General features: G+C 44.0%; 3 protein-coding genes across 3 annotated transcripts; 2 read left to right on the top strand and 1 right to left on the bottom strand.

The window, feature by feature from the left end:
* Positions 1 to 255: 255 nt before the first annotated feature.
* rpusd2 (RNA pseudouridine synthase domain containing 2) lies at positions 256 to 2,477 on the top strand. Its single transcript, XM_061301442.1, has 3 exons — positions 256 to 888; positions 1,005 to 1,301; positions 1,382 to 2,477. The coding sequence occupies exons 1-3, from the start codon at positions 286 to 288 to the stop codon at positions 2,114 to 2,116; spliced, it is 1,635 nt and encodes a 544-aa protein (XP_061157426.1). The 5' UTR covers positions 256 to 285; the 3' UTR covers positions 2,117 to 2,477.
* On the bottom strand, positions 2,376 to 11,311 carry disp2 (dispatched RND transporter family member 2). The gene is made up of 10 exons (XM_061301446.1): positions 10,937 to 11,311; positions 8,846 to 8,990; positions 8,552 to 8,790; positions 8,433 to 8,462; positions 8,186 to 8,309; positions 7,577 to 7,692; positions 7,395 to 7,486; positions 6,918 to 7,015; positions 6,576 to 6,734; positions 2,376 to 6,503 (listed from the first exon to the last, which is right to left on the bottom strand). Exons 1-10 carry the CDS (start codon positions 11,029 to 11,031, stop codon positions 3,270 to 3,272), a joined length of 4,332 nt encoding a protein of 1,443 aa, XP_061157430.1. The 5' UTR covers positions 11,032 to 11,311; the 3' UTR covers positions 2,376 to 3,269.
* On the top strand, positions 8,259 to 20,973 carry pkdccb (protein kinase domain containing, cytoplasmic b). The gene is made up of 9 exons (XM_061301444.1): positions 8,259 to 10,203; positions 12,535 to 13,117; positions 14,092 to 14,205; positions 15,374 to 15,645; positions 16,216 to 16,295; positions 16,598 to 16,705; positions 18,945 to 19,121; positions 19,248 to 19,335; positions 19,687 to 20,973. The coding sequence occupies exons 2-9, from the start codon at positions 12,575 to 12,577 to the stop codon at positions 19,772 to 19,774; spliced, it is 1,470 nt and encodes a 489-aa protein (XP_061157428.1). The 5' UTR covers positions 8,259 to 10,203; positions 12,535 to 12,574; the 3' UTR covers positions 19,775 to 20,973.
* The last annotated feature ends 155 nt before the right edge of the window (positions 20,974 to 21,128 follow it).

The following is a 21,128-nucleotide window of genomic DNA, read 5'->3' as shown; positions in this document are numbered from 1 at the left end:
GAATTTCGGAATTGAAATCTCCAAGAACTATATAACCTGCACTTTTTTTTTTTTTAACAATTCTTTATTTATCAAATGGTAAACTACAGACAAAAGAAAAATAACAATAAAACAACAATGTTAAAATGCCTTTTCTCTCAAATAAAAACTAGAAAAAACTTTGAAAACATTATAATTGGACCACAAGTTTAAGGTTTAGACCGCTTCCTTATTTTTAGCACCGGGTTTTCGGACTACAAAATGACGTCACAATTGTGCGCCTGCTGTTTTGAAAGGACCCCGGCGATGCACGCGGCTTTGACAGTCGTAGGATTTGCTAAATTATATCCACATTTGTCATTTTTACTTTGCGTCGAAGCTACAAGATATTTAGTGAACAAAACTACATACGTTCATTGCAGTTCTGTATCGTACAATTTCCGGAAAAACGTTCATTCTAGTCGAAGTAATTGTGTATCTCTCATGGAGCTGGAAACTGCCACACCGGTGGAAGAAAACACCCCGGTCGAAGAAGACAAAATAAGCGGCAAACGTAAAAGCGACGAGGCGAGCAGCTTGCCCCCAAAGCGGAGAGGACCCCGAGGAAAGAAACTCCGTCGCGGGGAGAGATATGTACCTCCTCCGCAGAAACGCAACCCGGGTGTCAGTTTCAGCCAGGAACATTTTGACGAAACGTCGTACTACTTTGAGGACGGTCTGCGTAAAGTTCACCCGTATTACTTTGACTTCAAGACCTACTGCAAAGGTCGCTGGATAGGGAAGAGCCTTTTGGAAGTGTTCGAGAGTGAGTTCCGAGCGGAGTCTATTGAGTATTACCAGAAGGCTGTCAAAGAGGGGCGCATCCGCTTGAATGAGATTCCCGTGGAAGACCTGAATGTGGTCCTCAAGGTCAGTTCCATGACAATATTTAAATATTGTGTCTTCAAATCATGGACGTTAAATAAAATGTTATGTGACGTTCCATTATTCAAGTTCAAATGCTTAACAAATTGTCCCTGATGCAGAACAATGACCACATGAAGAATACAGTCCATCGTCACGAGCCCCCTGTCGTGGGCAAACCTCTGGAGGTCCTGGTGGACGACGGCAAAGTCCTCGTGGTTGACAAACCCTCTTCCATCCCCGTCCACCCTTGCGGACGTTTCCGACACAACACCGTGATTTTCATCCTGGGCAAAGAGCGAGGCATCTCGGAGCTGCACACCGTCCACAGATTGGACCGACTCACCTCGGGGGTGCTGCTCTTTGCCAGGACTTTGGAGATCTCGAAAAAACTGGACCAGCTGGTGAGAGACAGACAGGTAAGTTCTTTTTCTTCCACTCTTGTTTCTTGCTCCTCGTGCTTAGGGAGCATTTAGAACTTTGAAATATATCCTAACAGCTGGAAAAGGAATACGTGTGCCGAGTGGAAGGTGAGTTTCCAGAGGGTGACTTGGTGTGCGAGGAGCCCATCCTGGTTGTGTCTTTTAAAATTGGGCTCTGCCGCGTTGACCCAAAGGGAAAGGAGTGTCGGACGGTATTCCAGAGACTTAGCTTTAACGGCAAGACCAGCGTGGTGCGCTGTTTGCCCCTGACGGGCCGCACCCATCAGATCAGGGTGCACCTCCAGTACCTGGGCTTCCCCATCCTCAACGATCCCATCTACGGTGCCTCTGCATGGGGGCCTCACAGGGGAAAGGGCGGTATGATGGGGAAGAGTGATGAGGAGCTCCTCAAGGCTTTGGTTGAGGAGCATAAAAATCAGGAGAGTCTCCACCTGCTGGATGCATCAGACAACGGGAACATGTTGTCTCAGGAGGGACGGAAGGATGATGAACTAAGTTGCGGTGAAATAATATCGAAGACCACTGCAAAGGATGCGGCATGTTCTTCAGACGTAAGCGGTGACGCCGACTTACTCGAAGAATCTCGGGAACCTCCTACGGATAAGTCACGTGGAGACCAAGTGCAGACACCAACCGACCCCCTGTGTAGTGAGTGCAAACTAATACGAGCTGACCCCACCGAACAAGAACTCATCATGTATCTGCACGCTTTACGCTACAAAGGACCAGACTTTGAATATTCTACACCGTTACCTGACTGGGCCAAAGAGGACTGGGTGCAAGTGGACTGAGACAAGATGTCTTCAAAATGGATTTCCAGATGAATTTTGCGGTGACATTTTTTTTTGTTGATTGGGTAAACCCAAATACAAAAAAAATGTGCATTTGTTCATAATTATATTCAGTTTTTACAATAATATTTTTTTTTGTGATGGTACCTTTCATCATTGTAAATTCTTAAGTGGTTTTTCAAGGTTATTGGACAATGAGTTTTTTTTCTGTTAATGCTTTTAGGTAAAAGAGTTGTTAAAAAAAAAAAGCAAATTAAACTCACCGCAGGAAAGTCTTTAATTTCATCTGATTGGAAAATGTAACAGTTTCAAGTCCTGTAAGTAAAGGAAGTCTTTAAATAAAGAATTCTGTTTTACGACATATCTAGTTGTGAAGGCTCATTGAATTGTCAAAATACAATTTCAGTTCTTATGAGACAATTTTCTGAACCTCAAAACACTTCAGTTTTACACTCTGTATGACATCACAATAATATGAACATTTTAATTTACACACACACACACACAACAGGTATTGTTGCATATAAAATTCAGGGTGTTTGGCACTGTTTTATCATGTCTGTTTTGTAATGAAACAAAATGTACACAATTGGAGTTTGGCTATAGATAAAGCATTTCTGTTCCAAAGATAATTACTTCTTAAAAATACTGCAATGTCAGCAATTACTCTTCTTTCATTATCACAACTCAAACACACTTTAAGGGATCATTACGCACTGAAACCCAAACAATACTTAAAGCATAAACCACATTGTTTCTCTCCCCCCCCGCCCACTGTTTACAAGTCTTGACAATTAAAACATTTGGCTTCCTCAATGGCTACATGGGACAAAATTTGTTTTTCAACCAACTAGAACTATTCTTTATCATAGTTTAGACTGGTTTGTCTCAATTTTGGCACACAAGACAAAGTCTTATAATTTGAGCTAAACAGTATCTTTGTTGTCGTCTGGTCAACAGCGCCCTCTGTTGACCTAAATCGTAACTACAACGTCGTGCAAGTTTTATCAAAATTACTTCAGTCACTATTGGATCATGCTGGTGTCTTACTGAATTGGAAATTCTGGAAATATTCCAATTCATGCCTTTGTCACTTGACAAGAATGTTTTTGTTGGCCTAATGAGTTATTTTCCACATATGTCCTATTCATGCTTAAAGTGTATCATCTCGTTGCCCATCCCTCTTGATCCAAACATCTGGTAGGTCTGGCTTACTGTTTGGTAAAATAACAATGTTCTCCGTCTGACTGCTCCGACTTTTCCCGCACATCTCATAAACCGTCTCTCTGAGGGAAAGACGTAGAGTGTCTCTTTTCCCGTTCAGGTGTCCCGGCTGTAACTGAGCTTCTCCATCGCTTTGCTGAGCATTAGAAGAACCCGCTTCAATGTCACTCAAACACGTTTCATTGGAGGCATCCAGAAACTCGCAGGAGCTCACAGACTGCGAGGAGGGCTGGAGGAGTCTTTCACCTGTGGTGTGATCTTCTGCGCACAGACATGGTTGGTCGGTGGTTTCCAGCGTGTGGCTAGTTTCATCCATGCTAGACAAGGATGAAAATGTTTTATTGGTCCACTGCTGCACTGAGTTACAACGATCTTGGCAGGCTTTACACAGCCTCTTGGTCACGTCGTCTTTCGCTAGGCCTGTAGACCGTCTTGAGTTCTCTTTGTATGGTGATGAGGTCTGCAGAGCTGGAGGTCCTTGTTCTCTACACATCTCCCCACGTTCCCCATCCAAGGAGGCCTCCCTCCCACAATACTCGATCTCATCGGAGAGCACGGACGGCCTGTTTGACAGCTTGCTGGTACAAGTGCTGTTCTCAAAGCTGTCACTTAGTCGATAGGCCAAAGGTTGCAGCTCGTACTGCTCCGGCCCTCTGTCCCCGCCTCCCCCTCCCGTCTGTTTCAGCTTCTGTTGATTTGGGTAGAGGTAACGACCCGTGTCTTTGTCATAAGTCGTCTCCCTAGCTCGACCTAAAGCCCCGTTAGTAGACACGGGACCCGGTTCCGCTCCCGAGCAACACGACAACATCCCCTCCGACGGGTCCGACAAACACGGGAGAGGAATCCTCCCGCAGTTTTTCTGAGGACCGCAAAAGCAGCACAGTGATTGGAAAAAGAAGGTGGCAAATCCGCATGCTACACATTTGACCAAAAACAAAAAAATTCCCAATTTCCTGAAAAGCAAGACCGTCGAAGGCAACATAATGACGCCGGTGCAGAAAAAGGCCCCGGAAACGATTGCTACGGGACAGCCCATCCTTTTAGTGCAATGCGCCACTTTTCCTATTTTGTCCGAATGCGGCGCAAAACAATAGGAAATACAATAATCGGCGACAAAGTCAACCGATAAGCCGGCTGCGGATGAAATGAGGAGAGCCTCGATGCCACTCAGTTGCCACTCCAGAAGAACCAGGAGTCCGACAGTGAGGAACACACTGCCCCCTACCGCCGCAGTTCCGTACAAACTTAGCGGAATATTGCAAGTGGTCAAGAGCAGCAAAGCAAACGTGAGAACCACCGAGGCGCCGGCTACCACCAACATCTCCGAGCTCAACGCTTGCTGGAGGTCAAAAAGAGACAGCTGACTGATGAACCAGCCGTTCTCCAACCCTGGCGGTGCCCCTGATATTTCCTTGTTGAACCACTCCAAGGTTTCCCTGTAGAAAACATTCGTTTGGCTGAAGTTGAAGCTGTAGCCGTACGTAGTTTTGAATGCCAACACGAGGGCGGCGATCCGGCCATCTGCTTGGAAATATACGCCGCCGTGAATCAAATGACCCTCGGCGTACCTATCTGCCAACATCATGCTCAGGCACTTTTCAAAAACACCAGGAGGGAAAGGGAAAGCCATGTTGTTGCAGCAAATATGGCTCTCTGAACATCTTCGGAAGGAGATCCAGTGTAACAGCTGCTCCACAAAACAGATATTATCTATCATGGCTTCTTTGTCCTCGCTGGAAGGCGGCGAATAAAAGCTTTGATTTTGCACGTGCCCACACAAGTCCCTCAACCATACCTGAGCACGAGGTTGACTCATTCTAAAATCCGGATCCAGAACCAAAGAGCCATTACTTTTTGGGTTGAAGTGATTTCCGTTATCCACTGGCTGGAGGCCCCAAACGAGCGTCAGGGTCACGGCTTTATCTTCTCCATTGGTCTGTCTGTTGAACATAAACATGTGACGATATTCGGCGTCGTATCGCTCAAACGGGTGACTGGAGCGGAAAAGTTGAGCGATTGCCCCGTCTAGCGTCGGTAGCTTCATTCCAGGATCAAAGCAGGACATGTACGTGCCGCCTACGGCCAACACGGCGAACCAGCACACCCAGATGTATCGGAACTTCACCACCCCACAAGGCAAGATTTTGAGGAACACTAAATTAGACGTGTCAGCGAGACCTCGTTTTAGTTCTCGCAGCTTCTGGCCGAATGTAAACAAGAACCTCTTGCGTGAGCTTGCGTCCCAGAAGCCGCTTGGGTTTTTGGAGCAACATGGTTTCCACCCTGGCGGCGATGCGGAGGTTGCTTCCATGTAACGTTCACGCAAGATCAAAAAGCACGGCAGCCATACAAGTACCAAGAGCGAACTAATAAAGGAGGAGGTCCCAAGATAAACCGCAAAACATCTGATAGCCGTGATGCTGCTAAGATAACCGGCGCAAAACGCCGCGCTGGACGTCAAGCCCGAAGCTAATATCAAATAACCAATTTCCTGCAAAACTCTATGCACTCTCTTCTCCAAGGACGCTGAAGGTTTCTGGGCCAACTGCATATTCCAGAAATCCACAAAGATAAAAACTTGATTGGCGCAACTTCCCAGGAGAACTAGAGCCGCCGAAAGGTTAACCAGAGGGAAGAAAGTCAGACGAAATGCGACTTTATAGAGGAAATAGGAAGTGAGGAGGGAGCCGCTGATTGCTACCACAGATAATGCCACCATGAAGACAGAGTGAAGATAGAGAGCCATTGTGAGAAGAAGTGAAATGATTGCAAGGACGGGGAAGACCGAATCTCTCGCTAGATAATACTTAAACAGGGTCTGCTTGATCCCGAGGTCCATGCCGGTGATTGTGGTATTCTTATACGTCAGATCTCGTCCTTTTAATCTCCTCATGTAGATCTCCATCATGCGTTCCCCTTTGGCCACCGGAAGAAACACAAGACTGTATTTGAGGGTGGGGATCTGATACTCGGTGGTCTGCGGTCCGAGGAAATCTTTATCAACCAGGAAGTGAAGGATTTGGAATACTATGCGGGTTTGTTTGCAGCGTGACGGGACGGAAGAGCAGCCGCCGTATTTGGGTCGCTGAAAACAAGTTTCCACCAGATGGCCATCGTGGTAGTAAGGAGCGCATTTACGGAGGAGGGTCAGCGCCTCGGAGACCTGAGGGTAAATAATATATTGAAGATTATTATTAAAAGGGAACTTTAGGCTCCGCCCCCGTGTGGTTCCTACCTGTTGTGAGGTTAGGCCCAGGCAGCAGGAAGCATTGGTGAGAACGGCTAAGTAATTTCCCAAGGACCAGCTGGGACAGCAGCCACTTCCTGATGTGGCTTCAGTCTCGCCTCTCACATGTTGCTGGCACACATCCTGGAATCGCGCCTGGGAACGTATCTGAGATAAACAAGGGAGATGTTTTGGAAAACATTCCACGACCAATTAAGCAATTAAGTTTCATAGGAGGAAATGTTCCAGAAGAATTCAAAATGGATGATGACTTCCATTGAAGTTTGACTCAGCCTTAATTGGTAAATATGACTAAATTTATTTTAAGATTTAGTATTGATGAGAGCCTACCCTGGATTGCTCCATCTCGCACATGGCATGGATGGCCTTGAGGCTCCAGAGACTGGCTGAGCTCTCGGAGCGGAAAACGAGCTGTGCCAAATGCTGGCCTGTGAGCAAGGGACAGATGGACTCAACATAGAATGTGGCAAACTATGAGTCATTTTCTTTCTCGCATTTAAAACAATTCTGTATTTCGGATAATTGATAAAACAAAATTATTCAGTGCTCAACCTGTAAATGACTGAATAATTTTCTTGAATTTTTTTTTTTTTTTTTAGAAATAAAAATGTATTTACTGCTAATGTATATGACTGAATATTTTCTTTAGTTTTTTTTTTTTAGAAATAAAAATGTATTTATTGCTAATGTACATGACTGAATAATTAAAAAAAAATTTTTTTAGAAATAAAAATTTATTGATTGCTAATGTTCCGTCTACTTAAAAAATACATTTAAATAGACATGCTCTGCTCAAGAGTGACTCACCGGGTGCATCACAGAGGAAAGACTCTGAAGTTGAGTCTCTGGCTAGCATCCTCTCGAATCGAACTCCAGTAGTGTTGTGGATCTCATCTCCACTGCAAAAAATGACAGAAAATTATTTATTGTTTACTGCTTCATCATCTCAAAGTGAAAAAAAAGGCTTTCCAATCAAACTCTCCACTGACCTTTTACTCAGCCACAATGGCAAAAGAGACAAAGGTTTCCCCGGGCCGGTGTTCTCCCGCAGTTTGGACAAGCTGGACTGGCGAACGGCAATATTGGTCCCTCTTGGCTCAAAGCCCTTAAGAAAAACACAAGACACACAAAAACTGCTCAAGATGGGCCGTCGAGTCGTACAGTTGTCGGTTGCACTTCAATTAGATCCGGCTTGTCCTTAACTAACACCAAGAACAGGACATTTAATTTTCCTCGTTAATCCATTTAGCTCCTGTGGGAATGAATGCCTTACGTCTTTAATTAAATTCATCAAGATTACAGAGCGTATCATTTGATCTAATTTAGTGCTGCATTGTGACTAATCATGGAGATAAGACCAAAGTCATAATAAAAAAAGTCACTTGTGTCACAGAGAAGAATGTAAAAAAAAAAAAAAAAAATGACCCAAAAGGTCACTTGTGTCACAAAGAAGATTGCAAAAATTTAAGCTAAAAAAAAAATCGCTCAAGATTTCAACATTCAACACATCTCCTGGTCTTGTTTGAACATCATTAATGGACTTCTTGTATTTCTGTCCATCATGAAAATATTATGAAGCTAAATTCTCAACTACTCACCAGCAGTGGCTCAGAGAAGTCCGGCAGCGGTCCAATGAGGAGACCAGCCAGAGAACATCCAAGTAGCAGCAAGGCACATCCCAGGAGAACCTCTAACGGGTAGTCCACCAGCATCCGGGAATAACTGTCAAGTGGAAGCAGAACCCAAGAAGAAGCTGTCAGAGTAAGTCGTTCCTACAATTCTATCATTGCATTTGATTTTGCAAGTGGGACATGCTGGCGGGGAAAATCTGTCGACATTTCTTACCTTCTCACAAAGCAGTAAAGTTGTCCATCCCTGTTAATGACAGCAAGACAAGGCAATTTTATTTATAAACACACAACAAGGCAACCAGTTATCACAAGAGACTAAATTAGTCAACACACCCAAGCGTCACCACGTGCCGCTGTGTCGGTCTCTGTCCGCCGCCTTCACCGTGCAACCAGTGGCATCTGACCGCCGCGTGCTGCCGAGACGTCACGTGGGGTGAACTACAGCCCATTCGGACCACCGAACCGGTTTCAGTCCGAGCGCCGCTGCTACTGTTTGACTCTGTGTTTGCTTTGAGAGCATCGTAGGGGTCACAGTGGGGGCATTTACGGAGCTGAGCTTGACCCTGAGGAACCTGAAGGGATTTTGTTTTCAAGCAGTGCAAAAAAAGATTAGAATATTTGACATACTTGGTAATAAAGCTGGCTGGATGACGAGGGTCCATCCAGGCTGCCGCAGCTGTCGCATAGCTCCCGATCATCTCGGATGTCATCCAGATTGCTCTGTTGCCCATACACAGTGTCAGGGGGGCACAGCGACAGGACCGGAATCCCGCTGTGGAGGACGAGTCACGAGAGAATAACAAAAAAAAAACGTGACATTTCCAGTTTTATTCCTGTCTAGCCTTTTAAATACCCCCCCCCCCCCCCCACAGCAATTGAGTCAAACTAATGAGGCTAAGAATGGTGCCGCACTGTGACAACTTGGCAGCAAGCAATTAAAGAAAGCAGGAAATGGAGATTGCGAGCAGATGTGACTCGTGCAGTGTCACGTCACGAAATACTGACAGTACACGCCACATCCTCGTGTATCCATGGAGCTTCGGCTTTAATGGATGGCAACTGCCGCTTGCCTGGGTTATCTGGCCACCATCCAGTTTTGTAAACTAATTACTGAACATAAGCACCACCAGGCAGCAGGGCTCTTTGTTTTCTTATTTTTCATACAAAACAGACACACTGTGATGTAAAAATGGACAAGCTTTAAAAAAAAAACCCCATACAGTCTAAATGAATTGTTCTTGGTCTAAATCAAGGTTATTAAAATAAAAATAAAAAAGATGTATAACAAATAGGTTGTGTTGCAGTTGTGCGTCAGAAGAAGGCATAGTGTGCTGTCGCTTGTTTTTCCACCGTGGCCGAGATGCGACCGCACTTCCTGCCGTGTCACTATGGCGACGCACTAAATCTACACAAGCAAGTGACCTCACACTTGTTAATGTGCTTCTCCTAATAAGGCACAATGATGGAGGAAATGCTCAGTATGACAAAGAATCGAATTAGATCCGTGTCTGCTCGTATTGATGCAATGAGCGCAGCAGTGGAGGAAAGCGAGCAATCTGAGTCATCAATATTTCAGACGATGAGTGCAAAAATAATCCAGGGAGGTGCGAGCCAGTTTCACACCGTGCTAGGAATGTAAATTCTTACCGCACTCTGACACAAGGCGAAACTAATTGCGCATGCTCGAATGCACAATAGAAAAAGTTCTGATTTATTAGGTACACCATTCCCAGATGTTGGGGATTTTTGTGTGTTTTTAATTAGAGGGGAATAGTTTTATTTTTTTTATTGCTGCTGCCTTGCAGTTTTGCAAGCCTTCTGAGCAATGTTATCAAGCAAGATTAAAGTATTAACGTTTCTTCCATTAGTCCAGCCATCCATCTTTTTTTTATTCCACTTTTTCGAGTTGTCGGGGAGGAGAAGCCTATCTGTACACCCTGGACTGGTCGCCAGCTAATCTCAGGACATTGTGATTTCCAACCACGGTAGGAGATCCAATTTCACTCAATTAGTCCAAAATATATCGACTGTGCCTTTGGTTCTATTGATCCCAGCAATGTATAGTGACAACCAGAACAATTAAAAACTCTCCCACTAGATGGCAGAAGTTACAAATAACAAATGATATTGTCATTTTACACTGTAAGTAAATTTGAAAAGAAATAGAACCACAATTACTTCAGTATATAATTTTTTTATGTTGTTCTTAGGGATATGTTGTGAGATTTTTGATTTAATTTACCTCGGTTCAATCAAGGTAAACACTGATTTAATGCACCAAAAAATCTAGCTACACCTGCACCATCTGGACTTTTATCACAAACATGAATGTTTAGCATGAATTGACTGTGGTGTTGAAATGAGTCTATCGCCTGGCTGCTGTATTGAATCCAACTGCATTGAATTGATTGAACTAATTTGATTAATAGGGGTGGCATATTGTGAAATTGTACACCAGTGCAACCCCGCCCCTAAAAAAATTATAATAATATATAATAATAAACATACAATTTAATAAATGCTGTTTTGACATGCACCAATCCGTTGATTTTTTTTTTTTGTAAAGGCAGCGTTCTCTTTTGAATGATTAGAATGTGTAGGCGTACCTAATTAAGTGTCCATCCAGCGTGGCAAAACAATAGAAGCGGTCGGCATTTAATTGTTCACAGCGAGATGGTTCCTTAAAAAAAAATCTAATTACTCCGTGCATAAACCCACCTATGATGAGCCTCTTGGGTATCCCGTTCCTCTGTGGAAGAATCATCCATCACGATCGCATCCGTGCTGTCCCCTGTGGTCGAGCCAGCGTCCATCTCCTGCTCATTTAAATTTCCCGATTATAATAAAAACATGTAGATCGATATGATAAAGGTTTGAGCAAAATAGCGAGCAGTCCCCATCTGCCTCAGAGGCGAGGCTTGTTTCTGGGGCTACTTTGGAGCATCACCGGCGCTCTGCGGGTTAATCTGCCCAGAGCTGCGCTCCGATTGGCGGACGCGCGGTGATGTTGAGGACCCCGCCTGGTTCTGCCCAACCGCCCGTACTGGACCGTCTATGCGGCTCCCAGTTGTTCGGAAACAACCTGCTGCTTCCGTCTTGACATGGATCCACAAATGGGGATGCTATACCTAATTCACGATGACGTCACTATTGTATTGCTTTGAGATGGCCACAACATTAGGTACACCTGCACAATACAATTAAGTGTCGAGAATTGTGCCTTTTTGAAGATAATAATGGAAGATTTTTATGATTATACATTTAACACATTGATGTTATAGCTGGGAAAATCATATTAATGCAGATTATCATTTTCTACACCATCCAACTAAAAATGGTAGAAATGGCTAATCAATATGAGAATCAAGTGCCTCCCATCTCGGTCCCCTGACCTTAACCCTATTGAAAACCATGAAAGTGTACAGCAGAGAGGATCCGGGTCAGTGGAAGATTTAGAGAGATTTATATGGTTGAGTAAATTGTTTTTCAGGTAATGCGTGGATAAATAGTGACTTTTGATTATTGTTTGAGTGCTTAAACGTCAAGATAGTACACCCTGTCTTAAAAACAGAAGCACTGGGTGTGAAAAGCAAGTGAGCATCAATGAGGTAGCTGGCAGGATGGATGCTGGTCTGGCTCTGTTTCCTAATAGGAATCATGGCACCGGACCCTGACAGTCTCACGGGGGGGCTTTTGAAAAGACATGGACCAGTAAAAGGCCGGATCAAAGTCAGTTTAGAGGTTTGAAATGAGAACCAAAGCAGGAAGGAAGGCTTTCTTTTATGACAGTAATGTGACCTAATTTCTATCTATTAATGCATCACTGAATCACAATGAGGAACTAATTTGTGAAGGAGTCCGGTTTGAAGGCAGCACGGTCGGTTGATTGGGTAAATGAATCACTTTGCACAATCTTTAATCATCACTGCGCCACAATGCAATATACAATATACTTTCATTTTAAACACATTCGATAATATTAGTATGACGTGCTGTATGAGAGGGGGGGGGGAGTCTGTGAATATGCAAATCCAAAAATGTCATATATTCTTTATCCTCTGCGGACAACAACTAGGTATTACTGGTCTGCTTTATCAAGTTTGTGTCGTAAATTCAGTTTGCATTGAAATAAACTGCGGCGACTGCTGCTGCCGCTGATGGGGCGCTGACGAGAACTCCTGCTGGTTGGCCTGCCGGGTGTAAAGTTACGCGCGGACTGGACACACCTCCAATGGGAGTTTCCACAAAGAGGTGGTGGTGGTGGAGGAGGAGGAGGTGGTGGAAGGAGCTGATCACTTCTCCTTTCCACCCTCTAGTCAACGCCAGTCCTCCTCCTTGTACTGGCCGTGGTGGAACATGCCCGCCGCCGTGGGCAAGTCGTTACGCGCGGCCACCGTGCTGTCCGTGGCGGTCCTGTCCTTCTTGGTGTGCTTGCTCCTCGGCAGCGTGCGCCATCTCGGAAGCGGCCACGAGGATCTGGATGAGGAGCTGCTCTCTCTCCGCTCAGCGTTGAGCCACCAACTCGCGCAAAGACGCCAAGAAATCCTTCCACTGCTTTCTCCCGGACACGAGAAGGAGCCTTTCTCCACCTGGGATTCTAATTTGTGGGGCGAGCTCACGCGTGGTTCCTCCGCCGCTGGAACTCCGCTGGGTTGCGGAGCTCTGCTGGACATGCAACCGCTGGAGGTGCTCGGCTCTGGGTACACCAAGCTGGTAGTGAAAGTGACGCTGGCTGGAGGAGAGCCGGTGGCCCTCAAGATGGTCAACGAGCACGGCATCGACATGGGCAAGTGCGTGGAGGGCTTCAAGGACCCCCACGGATGCCGTCAGCTGGTCTCCTACAAGCTCAGCAAGGAAGTTGTCCTCCTGCACAGGTTGCGGCATCCCAACATCATCAAGGTGCACGTTCATCACTGTTATCGTCATTATTATTTGTTTTTAGTCATTATCATCTCCCTTCGAAGACGTATAAAAGAGTTTAGTAAAAAAAATTGGCAAAAGCGACGCCTCAACTTTAGATAACCCAAACTTGTGCAAAAAGCAAACATTCTATGACATTTTTTTTTATTAGCCCACTTTTTTAAAATATTTATCTACGTATAAAGAGACCAAAAATTGATGGATATTCTCAAAATGCTTGAGAATGGCAGACCGAAAGAAATAGTTATCTTTTGAGTAACAGGAAACTTAGATAAAACGTTTGTCGTTAATTTCTATGAATCATTAGAAAATGTTCCCTTTCCTTTAAGAGGCTCAGAAGTTATTTTTAAGTGTGTTTTATTGAGATACAAATGTCTCTAGGCCATTCTATGAATGTGTCCCATTTATGTTCCCCTGCTAATAGTCAATGGCTGCCAAGCACTTTACTTATTAAATGTGCACAAACAACTTCAAACACAAGTGTGTAAAACAGTCACAAAGAGCATTTTTGCAACTTTAATAAATGAAAAGCAACATGTTATCTAAGGAAGAATAGTTTGAAGCCCCCCCCCCCCTCCCTTCTTCCGGCATGCACAACAAAGCAAGGCCTATGATCAAATGAGTTTAGTCTTTTCATGAATTCCATGCAAAGAACCAAAAAGTAGCAGGCACAGCATCATATTATCCACCCACATCTTCCTTTTGTCTCACATTCGGGCCTGCCAGCTGACAATGCCAGTTGCTGTGCAGGATCTTCCCAACTAATTAAATTAAATCCATTGACCCATCTTGACCTTTAGGGTGATGTTTTTTTTTTTCTTTTCTAGGTAGACAATGTGTCTCTGTGCCCTCTCGTCATCCCCTGATTCCCGCCACTCCTAAACCCGCTTTTAGTTTTCGTCACTCTTCAAAATACAAGACAAAGTGCTGATGTTTATTTTTGGTTTCGACAGTTGCGTGGTCACTGCGCTGGAGACGCGGGAACCCAAATGACCGCCATCTTGGAGCAGGGGAACCCTCTCCAGATGCTCCAGCTGCTCCAGAGCCCCTGGGAGGACCGCTTCAGGGTAAGCTCTTGATGCTCTTCTCGTACTTTGTCTCTTAACCGCCGTCCAGTTGGCCGAGATGAGTGAAACTTTAGGAGCGCTAACATCTGTCCCTTCCGTGTATTCGATCAGGCTGGGTTTGCAATGGAGATGGGACCGGGAGTTAATCCACTGCAGGCTAGGAATGTCATCTCAGCATACATACACACACACACAGGACTTTAGCTCAACCCCCATCGTAGGTATGCTCACAGTGGGAGTCGACAGAGGCCGTTTTTACACTGCAGGGATCCAAATGTGGGAGTGTGTGCTGCTGTGTTTGAAATAAAAGCAGAGAGCGAGAGGGAAGTACTCAGAACAAGCACTCCAATTGATTTTGGATTATAAAGTGCAATGAAAAGTATCTCATTGACATTGCATCATTTTGAACAGTGGTGCTGAAGACAAACGTTTTTCAAAAGGGTCCACTCGCTGGCTGTAATGTCTGCATGCACTCAAGGCGGACAATGGTGTGCTCTTAAGTAACCACGTCAGCAGACTATCAAAAGAGAAGATGCTTTTTTGAAGGGGGAAAGCTAGCTAGCAGTTGCGTCATATCATCGCTGATGTAAATGAAGGCTCTCAAATTCTCTTATAGGGTGGGAGGGGTAACTCTTTAGCCACGCCCCCCCCCTAAATCTGGAAAACTAAAATGGTGAAAAAAAAATTAATGCTATATATCTATAATCTACATAGTGGGCGTTCAAAAAAGTCTTCCCAGTGCTGCTCAGCCTGCTCAATGTCAGCTCCATGTGAATGAGCTCCACTAATCCAGCGGTGTCTGGTTTCATCCACTGCCGTTTTTACTGTGCCAGTGACGTCTACCTCGAAGCTTTACAGTACTAAACACGAACTGCGGTATACTTGTACCGTCTTACACACACATGCATGCCGCATATGTGGAGAGTCATTTCACGGTTTGTCAGCATGCAGCTGTGCTTTTTTGAGCCTTGAGGAAACATTTAAAAAAAAAAAAACAAGATGGGATTTATAGAGGGCAGAATGTTGATACAGTCAATTGCTTTTTAATGTCAATAAACTGATTAATGCCGTCATCTCATTACACTATCTTAACTGGATTACCTCTCTGCAGCTAAACAAATAGTGAAGCAGATAATGAGAAGACGGCTTTTGTCTTGTGTCCCTCCAGGTGTGTCTGGACTTAGCCCGCCTCCTCCACTTCTTGTCACGCTCGCCACTAGGCTCGGTGGCTCTGCTGGATTTTCAGCCCCGCCAGTTCGTTATGGTGTCGGGCGAGCTCAAGCTCACCGACCTGGACGATGCCAGCGCGGCCGACACACCCTGCGGATGCGACGCCGACTGCTCCCTGCAGTTCCCGCACCGGAATTTTACCCTGACTTGTTCGGCTCGTGGCGTGTGTGAGGGCTTCAATGAGAAGATGAACATTTACAATGCCTACAGGTAAGCGGAGGGACACTCATTCCGCACAAGAAATATCCATACTTGTGTACGAATATTCTTAGCGTCTGTTCTCACGCTCGAGCTGGTCTCCAAAAAAGAGGTCAGGTGTGCTTGCTTCAAGCTGCTTGTGACTCAAGCAGTAGGTGACACATAAACCAAGACATTATATATTTATATTATATCACAAGATGTTCAACCAAACCATATAATTTCATTTTATGAAAGTTTGCTAGCCTAATGCTAAATGTTATGAATCGCCATAGACAGGGAAAATAGCGTAAATGTTAAAGTAATACATTTCATAGTGCTCGCACAAAAAAATGTAAAGAACATCTCATGGTAATGAAGTTTTTGTATTTTTTTTCTACCCACCACCGAGTTCCTCAACAAAGGCTGTCTTGACACAATGTTGCTAGTCAAGGTGTACGGGTGCTGCAGATTCGTGGTTTACGGGCATGATTCATAAAGCGAGTCTCGTCGCGTTTGATCAGCCCTTCAGATCTTTGACAGCTTTATTCTTTCAAGTCATGTCTCATGATGGATGTGCTCTTTTCTTCTTTTTCATCACAGGTACTTTTTCACTTACCTGCTGCCTCACCAGGCCCCGCCCGGCCTCACACACCTGGTGCAGAACATCATGAACGTCACAGGTGAGCGAGAGAGCGCCGCCTTAACACGACGTCGTTTAAAGATCACACAAAGGAGTAAATCAAATTGCGCTCGTGTCATGACAGGCCTTAAGTGCTTTATTTAATACGCTCCTCAAAGAGCTGACAGGTGACAGGATAATGAATACAAGTTGTGAGGAATACACGGCGAACAAAAAAATATTAAGACACACCTTTCAATTAAACGGATTCATTTTGATTTTGTAACAGCGCTGTGTACAAGTTAGCATGTTGCATCTTTCTTACTGCCTATATTTGTTTTCCATGTGTCGTCCGTCTTTCAGGTGAGCTGAAAGCCGACATCAACGAGACGCTGGATGCTTTCGAGAACATCCTGGATCTTTATAAATCTGGCCTGCACCTGGACAAGCTGCCTTCATCCATACTTCGAGGTAAGCTCGCTTCTTACACGCTACGCTGACCTCTCTTGGGCGGACACAATGCCGGGCCTTATTTGAGAAGGCGGCACAGTCTGCACCTCTGTTTTCATTTTGTTTTGGAGGTGTGTGTGTAAGGGGGGGGTCCGGGTCCGGTCGCTCTTGCTCGCATGGGTTGTTTTGACAGGTTATTAGGCGGCTGGAATGAGAGGACAAAACCAACAGAGTGGGATTAATCCTGCGTGTCTCCGGCTCAGAAAGTCTGTCGGGGTTGGGACGCACGGAAAGTTTGGCTACTTTTTAAATCAATAAGAACCTCTCAAGTCTACGTTCCTCACTTTGACCATAAAAAACGTTTTTGGGAGGGTTGTGTCCCCTAACTATAAACATTTTACTCCACTGCCAGACCTCCTTCCTTGCAGTCTATGAAATATTAATAACAGAAAGACTGGCCACGTTCCTGCGGTGAGATTGTTTCCATCCCCCCCAGATGCCGGACTGTTTATATAGCAGCTCTTTGTGAATTTAATCGCAGATTGAGGGGAAAGAGGCCACGGGCGCCGAAGCTAACACCAGCGGGGAATGTTTTAGCTTCGCAGGGAGGTGCCACATGTCAAGCCTCCGCTTAGCTGATTGGAAGCGCGATAAGAGAGACGAAAAAATGCGTCTTATTATTTCACATTTGCTGCGTGGGAGTTTTTGCACCAAGGTTGTCTCGACTTAATATGCAAGCTTAGTTGAGTATTTTTTTTGTAAATAATAGGGTAAGCTGAGGGAAAGTGGAGTGGGCAGGTTCGTTTCTATGAGTAAGGTGAGAAGGTCACGAGCAGTCACGTGACATCCAGTTGCCCACTTTCACTTAACACTCGGGCAGTCTTGTGTGAAGCTGCTTTTCTGTCTTTAAATGTACATGACAAGAATAACACCAATTTTACTTTCTTTTTTTTTTTAACCCCAACTATTTATTGGAGTAATTCACACCATTGTTCCCTTTGATCAATACTATTGTTTTTTTTATTTGTTGCAATAACGACAGGAATTTAAATAAATAATGAAATTAAATTGAAAAAAAAAAACTTAAAACATATTTACAATTTTTTATTAAAGCGTCAACAGGTAACTTAAAAATGGCTCGCAGACCGTTCTGCGTCAATGCAATCCACAGCTGAGGCTAATAATAAAACATTTCAAGTGAAGCATTGGAAAGCAACACGACTTCGCTATACATTAAACATTTCCCGCCCTCTGCGTGAAGCACAAAGACAGCTTTCATCCATACGTCTCTGGTGCCCGAACAGCTGAGGTCGGCCACCTTTTCCCTTCACAACGGGCCTCATTTTTTTTCCCCACCCGAAGAAAGATCCTCTGAACACTCCTTGTTTTTTCTCCTCATCCCCAGAAGGCTGACCCTTGTGTCTTTTTGCCCCTCAACAACACACACACACGCACACACACAACTGCAACCATTTAGACGGTTAGCAGTTTGTAAGAGAGTCTCTCCTTTCTATGAACTCCCAGACTCAGCTTGTGGCTGCGTGCACGCATGCGTGTTTGTGTGTGTGTTTCTCATGGCTAATGTGGAGCAGATGATTTAAGACAGGCCGCCTGACTGGAAGAATTAGAATGATTAATGTAAGGCAAATGTTTGGGTCGAAGAGGGGTGATGCGTTCAATGTGTTGCGGCAGGTCACTGGAAGACGATTGCTCAAGATGTCCTGCAGTGGCATGGTGCAATTACAAAAAAGTTGCGGTAGGCTAACGATATGTTGAGTAAAGAGATTGAGGAAAAAAAAAATAGCGACACTAAAAAGGACCAAAGGCAAGCATTGATTTTGATTGTAGTTTGCGTTTGTGTGTGGCGCACAAGTGGACCACAGTCAAATCCAATATGTTTCTAATCTGTAACTATTATCATTGAAATGAATGTATTTTCAATTCGTCTGCCTTCATAAAAGCTTCAACTACAAAGGCAAAAACAATTGTTTTTTTATGCTATTAATGAAACAGAGTGCTTATAAAATAACAACTGCGTAGAGAGGAGGGAATCTTAAACAGCTAAAACAACAAATACTACCAAGTGTAAAAAAAAAAAGGCCAAAGCTGCAAATCATGATGTCTTTTTGCGACAATGAGTAGAAATATAAAATTAATGGATAGACATACGATCATATAGGCTACTGTTGTAAATCTGTCCTGAATTTCTCAATGAATCTTTGGCATTGTTTGGTGACATAAGTCGCGTTGTTGTGTTTAGATTACAACGTGATGCGAGGCATGGCAACATCAGGAAACACAGAGTACCACTGCTGGCCATCCTACAGCCAACAAGGCTGCGTCTTGTCCATCCACAGTGCCAGCGAGGCTGCACACATTTGCAACTCGCATTCGCAGTGCACAAGCTTCACTCTGACTGGACAGAAAACATGGACAGGTCAGTCAAGTTTTGTCTTCACAAAATTTACATTTCAGGTAAGCTTAAGCTAAAATAGAGCTTATTTAACATGACATGGATAACTGACTATAAAGCTAATGTTAGCTAACTACTTTCTGTCTGCAGGTCGCCCACTGGCCACTTTCAGGAGCAGCTTCAAACTTCTGGTGCCGGACGAAACCTCCGAGGTGTATGTGAAGAAAAGCACAGCCGTGTAAATATGACGCACAGATGAGACCTCTCATTTTAGAGAAGAGTATGCATTGAGCTCATTTACTCCCAATGATGATGTGAAGCAAGCAACACGTTGCGCTTAAATTAGACGAGTCCCGCGGCGTCCAACGGCGTCCCTAATTTTGCGGGAGAGAAGTCGCAGCCAAGGCGGGTAAATGTGATGGATTTCTAGGCCTTCCGCTTACTGCACTCATTACATGCGCCTACCGGGTCACCGCTTCTGCCAACAGCTACTTGAAGGGATTTCCCTTCAGATACAATTAAGGAAAGAAAGCCTTTTTTTTATGTTACTACCTTGACTTTATTTGCCCCCCCCCCCCCCCTGTGGTAGGCTTGGAAGTCGAGCCGCAGCATCAGCCCAAAAAGCCAGAGGACGAGGAAAGAAAACAAGCTCTTATTCGAGTACATGCTTAGGCTGATGCGCTGAGGTGCCAACTGTTTTCTCATGGCTCTGGGGCTTAACTGCACTGTGATCTGAATGGGACCTTTACAACGCCGCTTTTAACGTGTGTGTGTGTGTGTGTGTGTGTGTGTGTGTGTGTGTGTGTATGTGGGGGGGTGATGTCTGTTGGTTTAGCTAGTTTGCATAAGGTAGCATTTGAAGCTACAGCCAGGAGCTTGTTTTAGGTCTGTGTGGCGAATAGTATAAAGCGCAACATCTAGTTAGTGTATAAAGATACGGCCAGGAATGAATTCGTGTGGAAAATAAAGCTAAATTTAACAAGAAGTTAGCATAATCTATCATCATGATGTCACAGCAAACGGCTAGTAAGAGGAAAGTAGCATATAAAAGTCAATTGGTAATTAAAGCTCCGTCTAGCGAATAAAACGAAGGTAAATAAAACTAACTAAACAACTAGTTAGCTTAATGGAACATTTAAAGCCAAAGTCAGATAATGAAGATAATGACATTTTGGGGCCTGAAATTACAAATATTCCAAAACTGTTTTCCAAGCAATGGTGTGTTTTTTTGGCCTGGCATGTATATTGCAATTTTTTTTGGTCATTTTTGCAGGTTCATGCAAGTAGAGGCTAGTGGTAATATTTTTTATTCACATTTTTCAAAAACCCATAAATGCAGTAATATACATGCCAAACCAGAAGTTGTCAATTTAACTTTGTAAAGAAACACCAACTGCTCTTTCTTTATTTCGAAAGCACCTTTTCATGGTCTGTGTGAGATCTGGATGAAAGTAATGCGACTATGCTGAATGTAGTTTGTTGCGTTAAATGCCTCAATAGCGCTTTGTGCTGACTTTTATTATATTCAATTTTATAACAGTTTTTTGAGACACGCCTTTTAAAAAAAATCTTATTCTTTGAAATGTTCAAGTGAAAGACAAGTTGCTGTATACTACCACTTAAATCGCTATGAGCATTTGCAGCAAAGATTGTTTCAAATCATTCCAGTTCATTTACATCCTTTTGTAAACAACTTAATTTAATTTTTTTATTGTGTCATGATGATTGTTCTTACACAATTGTGCTTGTAGAGTTTTAAGTGCACCTTGTGGGTGAAACCATTATTTTCAATGGAAAATGACTCACCTCTGTTTTTTATATACTGCACCAAATGTAACTGCAGAGTCTTATTTTATAAATTTGTACTGATTCTGTCTTCATTTCCATTTTTATTCGACGATGTTTAACAATATAAGCGGCCTGTTTTCTTCCCATTAGCACCAGTGGTTAAAACTAAAAACTCTTGAATCTTGATTGTGGGTGGGGGACGTCACATGTGGTTTAAGTACTACGTGTTTTTACTCCTTTAGC

This window comes from Syngnathus typhle, linkage group LG16, assembly GCF_033458585.1.
Source record: "Syngnathus typhle isolate RoL2023-S1 ecotype Sweden linkage group LG16, RoL_Styp_1.0, whole genome shotgun sequence".
NCBI lineage: Eukaryota > Metazoa > Chordata > Actinopteri > Syngnathiformes > Syngnathidae > Syngnathus > Syngnathus typhle.
Note: the sequence above shows the minus strand (reverse complement) of the source record. Positions and strands in the feature narration are given on the sequence as shown.